This window comes from Hakea prostrata, chromosome 8, assembly GCF_041222555.1.
Source record: "Hakea prostrata isolate BN-2017 chromosome 8, UWA_Hpros_2, whole genome shotgun sequence".
NCBI classification, from domain to species: Eukaryota; Viridiplantae; Streptophyta; class Magnoliopsida; order Proteales; family Proteaceae; genus Hakea; species Hakea prostrata.
This window is the reverse complement of record NC_142607.1, coordinates 46,312,476-46,320,529: the sequence shown is the minus strand read 5'-3', so window position 1 is coordinate 46,320,529 and position 8,054 is coordinate 46,312,476. Positions and strand designations below refer to the sequence as shown.

The window sequence follows — 8,054 nt, the reverse complement described above, 5'->3', positions numbered from 1 at the left end:
TAAGATCTATTTTTAACTAATTTACTAATTAAAAAAAAAAGGAGAAAGAGAGATATTGCTTTGATATTAGACACAAATAAAAAATTCAATGATGTGAGTTGGAAAATTTTTTCCACCAAGTGAGTACAAAATCCAAATTATTTGTTTCCTATGACATGTTCGTGTGCCGAACTATAACCAAAACACGAAATGACCAGTACACTCGTGTCCTCACTAGGGGTGGAGTGGTCATTTTGTGCAGATTGTGTCTCAAAAGTCTGCCCAACCAACTGATATCATTCATTAGAAGTCACAACCCCATAAAAGCCTTCAAATGAAATATGATAATTGAAGGGAATTAATGAAACGAAAGATGGTGAAAGATAATTTAGGGACCAGATTTCAGTTTTAAAGTATCAACTTCTAATTCCTGGGTAATAGGCCAAACTGAGACATCCAAATATCAAGAGAATCCACTATTCTAACTTCTCTGTTCCAAGCAAACAATTTCAGAATCCAGGTGATGGGGGCGATTACTCTTACTCGTTCTAGAACCCCTATTGATGCGTCCAAAAATGGTTCAACCCTCATATTTCTGCGAATAGACGTCAGATGTGGCCTGACCGCACGGTCAGGTGTCCATTGGCTAAGTCAGTAATGGATCACCACAGGCTAGTTGCAAAGCTTTAGTTGAAAATGATAATGGAGGGAAAACGATTCAATTACCTCAGTTGTGTGTGAACCTTTAGTTTATACAGTGATTTACCTCTTGTTCTTGATCATGGGATTCGTTTATGATCTTTCTTTCATAGCCGTTCGATCCTAGGGTTTTTACTCTTCTTTCAGAGTTAGTGGTAGTTACCTTTCGAGACCCAATCATGTACCCAAATTTCACGGGATACGTCTCTTTGAACCGTTAAGGTTCCTTCGCTCTTATGTTACTCATTAGTTCAAACTTTGGACCGGTCTCGACCGGTTTCTTGATCTAACCGTCGTTGAAACCGTCCCCTACCAGAATCAATAATGCAACCGCAGTTGAATCTGGTTTGGTGTTCTTTTATCCTCATCACATATAAACAACTTCAAGAGAGAATTCCACACAATCAACACTGTTCCCTGCACATCTAAAGATCAAGCATACAAAACAAGAACAAAAACTCAGAATTAATTCTAACTTTGGACACTGGAACCAGTCACAGCTTCTGTAGGCCCAGCAGAAAGTAATGATAAATTACATTGGCATCCATGTGATCAAAAGCTGCATCATCCTCTCTAATGTGCATTTCTCCAAGTTGGAATGTCAAAATTATGACTTACTTCGTATTGCAGCTTGAGTAGAGGATTCAATCCATGAAGCTTGCACTGGAACCTTCAATAGAAATACAAAGTGAGAAATATGAAATTGACGTGTGTAAAATGAGTACTAGTTCAAACTCAAATTGTATATTTGAAACTGGCATAATCAAGGATTGGAACCTACATGATCGTAACAACCAAAAAGTAGTCATCCGGATTAAGCAATTCTACAAGTAAGATAAAATGCTCATAAAGCCAAACCAAATTATCAGATTTTTACAAACTAAAGATTAAAGACCAACCGCCCAGGCTCAGCTAGTGGCAATGCCTACCATTTAAAAGCAGTCACCACATATGCTCACAGCTTCCCCATTATATATTTTTTTGGAAAAAGTAAAACTAGTGGATCCATATTCGATTAAGACAATTTGCAACTCAATGATCTAGATATCAAATTTAGAACATCTTATCTGGGCTTCTGCAACAAATCCATTCAATTAAATCTGTCTGTTACCCTTATGAACAAAGAACAATATACAAGGTTTCAGAATTGCAAAATTTGATTCTGAGTATGATATAACTCACCAAATAGAATAGGGAATTCTCAGAGAATGGCAAGGAAGGAGAAGGAAGAACAGATGGTTAAGAAGAGCTATAAAACAGGGGAATTAGAGAATTATCTTCATTCATTTCTTTACTAAGAACCTTAATTACATATATACTAGGCTATATCAAGCTTGTTACAATCCATCCAATGTGATGCTCCCAGAATTACATTCCTCCACTAAGTCCACCCGCATAGAATCCTCCAAAGGCATGCCTCCCAGTGCACCAACACCTGCTGCACTGTGCTCCCAGACTGCACAATTTGGCACACTTGTATTACAGAAGTGGAGTGGAGCCCTAGAGGTGGGAAATGTGGGGAAGTAGCTGTTGGTGGCACGGCTGCAATACATGACTTCAGGACTGACCCCTCCAGCAAGGCCAACAGATAGGCTATCTGACCCATGCGCTGTGTAATTTGAAAGAGCCAATTTATCTTTTGCCAAGCTTGGATTAAACCCAAATTCATTCTTGCACCCTTCACATCTGCAGTTGATTGAACACCCAACGCCTCCCTAATAGAGAAGCCAACATATTTGAGTCGATGACCAAGTACTAAATAAAAAGCAAAGATGAACGAGCTGTGTGCAGTACCTGATAGCATTCACAGTATTTCTTTTGGCAACCGGATTTCTTGCAATTGCATCCCCTTTTATGCCAGGCAGAAGATGAAGTTTTGTTGGATTTATCCTGCAAAACACCTCAATTGTAAGGTCAATTCAGATTTGCCAAGTTGAAAACATTTTCAGAAATAAAATGAAAAGGTAAGAGATTTATTATCAAACCCCAATTCCCAGAACAGACTCAGAGTGTCTACTAACTTTGGGTACAAATGCAAGTGGATTGCGGGACTCAATCTTCTTGCGAGCAGCCATAACAGTATCTTCATGGATAGGCTTGTTAAAGCATTCTTGACAGTAACAAGAATCCATACAATACACACCGGCAGCAAAGCACTCACAATAACTGCATAGAAAAATTTGCATGGTTAGACGAAATAAGAACATCCTAAGAAATTGGGTCGCCAACTCCCAAGTTCAATTTGGGTCATCAATGAAACCATGAAAATAGGTTAATTAGAATTTCATAAAATAACAGAAACAAACCAGAATGTAACAGTAACATTTGAAATTAGAAAAAGGAAACAACTAGATGATCTCATAACCAACAGAAATTTCTCGTATAGTCTGCACTGAGTTTGTTTATATTATATACCACAACTATGTATGCAATCCTACGATATGAAACTTACAGCTTCAAGCATTTCGACTTCTTACAGCTGCAACGCTTGCATCCTTCACTTTCTCTGGAAATTTCATACTTGCGCCTGCATGTTATGAACTATCAAAAACTTCATCCAGAATTGAAACTAGTAGAAAAGAGAAGTTATGAAATAGTAATTCAGCCAAGAAAATTTAGAAATCATTCATACTTCTTCTTTTTTGGGCTACTAAGATTGAACTCTTCATTAGCTCCAAATTTAAATTCTCTAAAAGCACCTTGCCCAGCCAAACTTCCATTGTCAGCTGAAAAAATTTCTAAACCCACATAATTCAGGCTCGAAGAACTAGTCCCTTCATCTTTGTTTTGTTCAACCTGACAAATCCCCTGAATATCTATTTCACTTTCAAATGAATGTTGTCTTTCTTCTGAGACCTCTTGAACAAAATGAAAAGGTGGTATTGGTGATCTATTGAACTCTGCCAGAAGGTCAATGTTATTTCCATGGGAAGGCACTGGATTGCAATCAAGACTACCATAGTCATACTTCAAATAACTCAGCAAATCAGCAGCCAGATTTGGGATTCCATTAGATGGCACAATAACTGCTTCCGATTCAGACTCAGTATCCTCCATTTGATGTTCTTCACAAGAGTCAGCCAGACCCATGGGCTGTGTATTCTGCAAGTTATCAGTACTACCATGTGGAAGGTTTGACTCAAGAGAAGCAAAGGAACCAATCTCGTGATGAACTAACTCCGGCATCCACTCCTTTAAAGACTCAGCTTCACTAAAAGTGTCAAAAATTAACACATCAGAAGCATCAGAAATCGAATTTTCCCAATCACATCCAGCCCTTTCATCTATTTTTTGATCAACCTGACAACTCCCTTCACTTTCATAGTCATACTTCAAATAATTCAGCAGATCAGTAAGCAGATTTGGGGTTCCATTAGATGGCACAATTACTGTTTCTGAATCAGACTCAGTATCCTCCATTTGATGCTCTTCACAAGAGTCAGTGAGACCCATGGGCTGTATTTTCTGCAAGTCATCAGTACTACCATGTGGAAGGTTTGACTCGCTAGCCAGATTTGGGGTTCCACTAAATGGCACAATAACTTCTCTAATAGAAAACCCTGGATCAAAACTTTCCTGTGATGAAGGGCAATCAAGGACTTGAACAGAATCCAGAACCCCTACACAAGTATTGAGTCTATTGGCTTCATCTCCATTACCACAAAAATCAGGCTTTGAAAGATCTGGTAGATGATGCCTGAGAGGTGGGAACAAAAGCAAAAAGTTATAAACCACTACATTAAACTAGAGCAATTAGTTTTTCTAGAGCATGAACATGAAATGAAGTAGGAATCACCTTCTTAAAAATCTCCACTCCTTGACATGTGGAGAAGTAAAAACTGTTGGTACTGAGGCAGAAGCGAGTGAGTTGACTGTTTGAGTTATATGCATAGGCTTAACAGGTTTAATGGGAGACATGTTGTTGATATAACAAAGGAAAGCAGAGTCCTGCAGGTGAATATAAGCTTTAATATGGTGAAGTCACAACTCGAGAGACCATTAAAGAAAGTGGAAACCATAACCAGAAACAGTGAATAACAGAAACAAGGAAAAAATATATGATGGTGAATAATTAGTGTGCACAAAAAGCACATGCAAAAAAGGGGGGGGGGTTGTTCTTAGAAGAAGATTGTTTAATAAGAAGAAATAATATGATGGTAAATAACTAATGTGCACAAAAACACACGTGAAAAAAGGCTTATTACAACTAGACTTGATTCTTCTCATGCACAGGCAATCCAAAGACTTTATTATTGTATGTGATTGGTGTCTATCTTAGGTCAAATTTTACAAGTCAAAGATTGAACTAGTGCAGATTTTTTGCAAATTAACTTGAAACCAGAAAAATCGATAGATAAACATGGGTGCCACTAAAGTTAACCAATGTGATGGGTGAGAGCAAAAGCAAGAGAAAAATTACCACCTGAAAAGTCCAAAAAATATAAACCTCAAGTTTAAAGGCTTCATTAGACAGTAGTACTAAACAAAGTTGAAAGCCAAGAGGAATTAAGATGCAAGTAAGAATCATTTATCCATACAGCATATCCAAATTGTGCGTACTTAAAGATTGATTTTGGATAAAACTTTTATGAGGAATGGAACTGATATGTATGTATATATACAGTTGATTGCTAATAAACAATGTTAATATAATTAAGTTGCAATTTTTTGTCGTTAAATTATGTATTTAATTATGTTTGTAAATGTTGTGTAGATAAAGGAAGTGAAATATGCAAACATTATACGATGGTAAATTTGAATTGATATAGAAATTATTTTTAGATTAGCCATTTCAATTCAATCAACTCAGGAATATGCTATTAGCTTGATATCAATATTAACCACTGCTCACGTTTTGCAACTTAGGTTTGCTGCCCAGCAGCATGCGGCACAGCCCGGCAGCATAGGAGTGTGATCCGGCAATAGGGACAATGTTATAATTTTGGGCAGTCTTAATTAAGCCTTCAGAATTTGGTAGGAGTCTAGTTCTATACCAAGTAAGCCTAGGAGAAGATAAGTAGAAGTCCTATTATAAATAAAATAAAATTTAATGAACGTTTAAAAAGTTGAGTACTGTTTGGAGTTGTCTAATAAAGGTTATAACTAATACAGCCTAATGCTTGTAACAAAATCAGTTTTGATGAATAAAATTATTGAACAAGAATTACAATAGGGATTCAGGAGAATTCTAGGGTTTTCAAGTGTTGGAATTCCTGTGGCAACATTGGTCTTTGCATTCTTCCAATCAATCTTCACCCACAACTCCTTCAACTAATAAGTCATCATTCGCAAGCCCTCCCTCCTCTCTTCCCCTCCACCGCACCTAGTGAAATCCCCTCCAAACACCATTTGGCCCCGCTTCTTTCTCCCCAAGAGGTCCAAGACCCTAAATTTTACAACTCCTAATCCCCACCACCAAATTCCCTTCCCTTTTAGATTTACCACCCCCTCACTTACCCTAGCAGCCGACTCCTAGTAGCAGCAGCCTAACCACCCCTAGAAACCCTAACTTTCCAAAGCCCTAGAATCTCTGGAACTTCAATCTGAAACTAATAGAAAGGTTCAGGTTTGTGTTTCAACAACCCTAAGACTGCAAACCCTAGCCAAACCTAGTATACCGGATGTGAATCAAAATTCTTCCCCCAGCCAAAACTGTGGAGTGGGCCCCAAGGTCACTCCAAAGTGGCTATTGGAGGGGTAATTTGGTCGATCTAGCCCTAACTAAGCTTCTGGTTTTATTTTGTGCCCCATCTTGATTTAATCCTATTATCCATCCCACCTTGATTTGACAATTAACCTTTGGAAGATTCTGGAAAACCCTAAATCTTAGAGAAAACATCCTAGAAACCCTAACCCTAAAATCAGATTTTACATCAATACTCCTACAAATCCTACAAACCCTGAACAGCCTATAATCTCCTACTGGCAGGGTTATGTGAACCTTAACTTGCCTGCTATATGGATAAATTGCATCATTGATAAAACTTTGAGGATAAGATTCTCGGAACTTCAAGTGTTGGAATTCCTGTGGCAGCTTTGTACTTTGCATTCTTCCAATCAATCTTGTGCATAACCCGGTTGCCTCATTTATCCATGATTATGAGCTCGAACTATTTGTTAACTATGGGACCATATATGAGGATGAGAAATCTCAAGGTGTTACTTATCTACTGGAATGAATGGTGCTTTCAAAAGCCAAAAAAAAATCCAATCAGAGTTCCATTGTACATGAAATTGCGGCAACCGGATCCAATGTTGGTGCATCTGCCTCAAAGGAACAGACGAGCTACTCTTATGACACAATAAGGACCTACCTTTCAGAGGCAGCTGAATTAAGAAACAGAGGGTTTTAAATGAAAACTTCCCTAAAAGAATTTAGACAAACAAAGAGACTGAAAAAATGAAATGCAGCAGATGAATTAAAATGCGTGACCACAACATCTCGAAAGGAAAGATAACCCACGCACATCAGAGTCTAAAACGCTCTAAGCTATAGAACACAAAAAATCCTCAAGCACATCACAGGAATGCTTTCCGGACTATCAATGTGAACTCAAATCCTAGTAAAGAAAGAAAGCCAGAGAGGAAAATTAGATAAACTTAACAAGAAATAACCAGAGACGTCAACACTCAAAACTCGTTTCATTTCCATACTCTCATGAACAAGGAGATCTGAGGAAACAAAAAGAGATTTGGGGGGAATAAAAATAATAACCATAACAAAATCGAAAGAACAAATCCAGAAGGACATGTAAATAACAGAGTTAATTGAAAAAATGAAATGCTGGCTTGAAAGGAAAGATAACCCACCGACATCAGAGCCTAAAAGAACCTAAACTTAGAACGCCAAAAATCCTCAAGCACATCGCAGGAATGCTACTTGGAAGGATGCTTCTCTGTTTTTTTTTGAATTTTGCGGGCAAAAAAGTTCTATAGTAGCAGAGGCTTTAGGGCTCAATACATATTTTACCCCGCCCCCCCAAAAAAAAAGAAGAAAACATCGCAGGAATCCTTTCAGGACTATCAATGAAAACCCTAATCTGAGTAAAAATCGCCGGAGAGAAAATTTAAATGAACTGAACAAGAAACAGAGACATCAACAGTCAAAAGTAATTTCATTTCCATACTTTAATGAACAAGGAGATCTAAGGAAAAGAAAAGAGATTGTAAAAAGGGTAGAAAAAAAACATCACAAAATCGAAAGAAGAAATCCGGAACGACTTGCAAATAACAGAGAGAATGAGTAAGTTGAGCACAACCGGCAAGACAAACTGACCTCAATTCTGCAATCCGGAGTCCCAATCTGGTTTCTCTCCGGCGCATTCATAACGAGAAAGTGAAAGAGTGAATTCTGCAGCAGGGTTTTCTTCCTTCTT

At 37.9% G+C, this 8,054-nt stretch overlaps 1 protein-coding gene across 1 annotated transcript; it reads right to left on the bottom strand.

Annotated features, from left to right (window-relative positions):
• Positions 1–2,015: 2,015 nt before the first annotated feature.
• On the bottom strand, positions 2,016–8,054 carry LOC149008211 (protein tesmin/TSO1-like CXC 2). Its single transcript, XM_089167211.1, has 7 exons — positions 7,955–8,054; positions 4,475–4,626; positions 3,311–4,375; positions 3,131–3,205; positions 2,664–2,844; positions 2,473–2,568; positions 2,016–2,393 (listed from the first exon to the last, which is right to left on the bottom strand). The coding sequence occupies exons 1-7, from the start codon at positions 8,003–8,005 to the stop codon at positions 2,016–2,018; spliced, it is 1,998 nt and encodes a 665-aa protein (XP_089023337.1). The 5' UTR covers positions 8,006–8,054.

What these genes read in the sequence shown, in the direction of transcription:
- LOC149008211 (XM_089167211.1), bottom strand. Translation starts at nt 8,005, where the DNA reads ATGAATGCGCCGGAGAGAAACCAGATTGGGACTCCGGATTGCAGAATT. An exon ending in AGTAGCCCAAAAAAGAAGAA is followed by an intron (nt 3,206 to 3,310) that starts GTATGAATGATT and finishes CATAACATGCAG; the next exon opens with GCGCAAGTATGAAATTTCCA. An exon ending in AGTCTGTTCTGGGAATTGGG is followed by an intron (nt 2,569 to 2,663) that starts GTTTGATAATAA and finishes GGTGTTTTGCAG; the next exon opens with GATAAATCCAACAAAACTTC.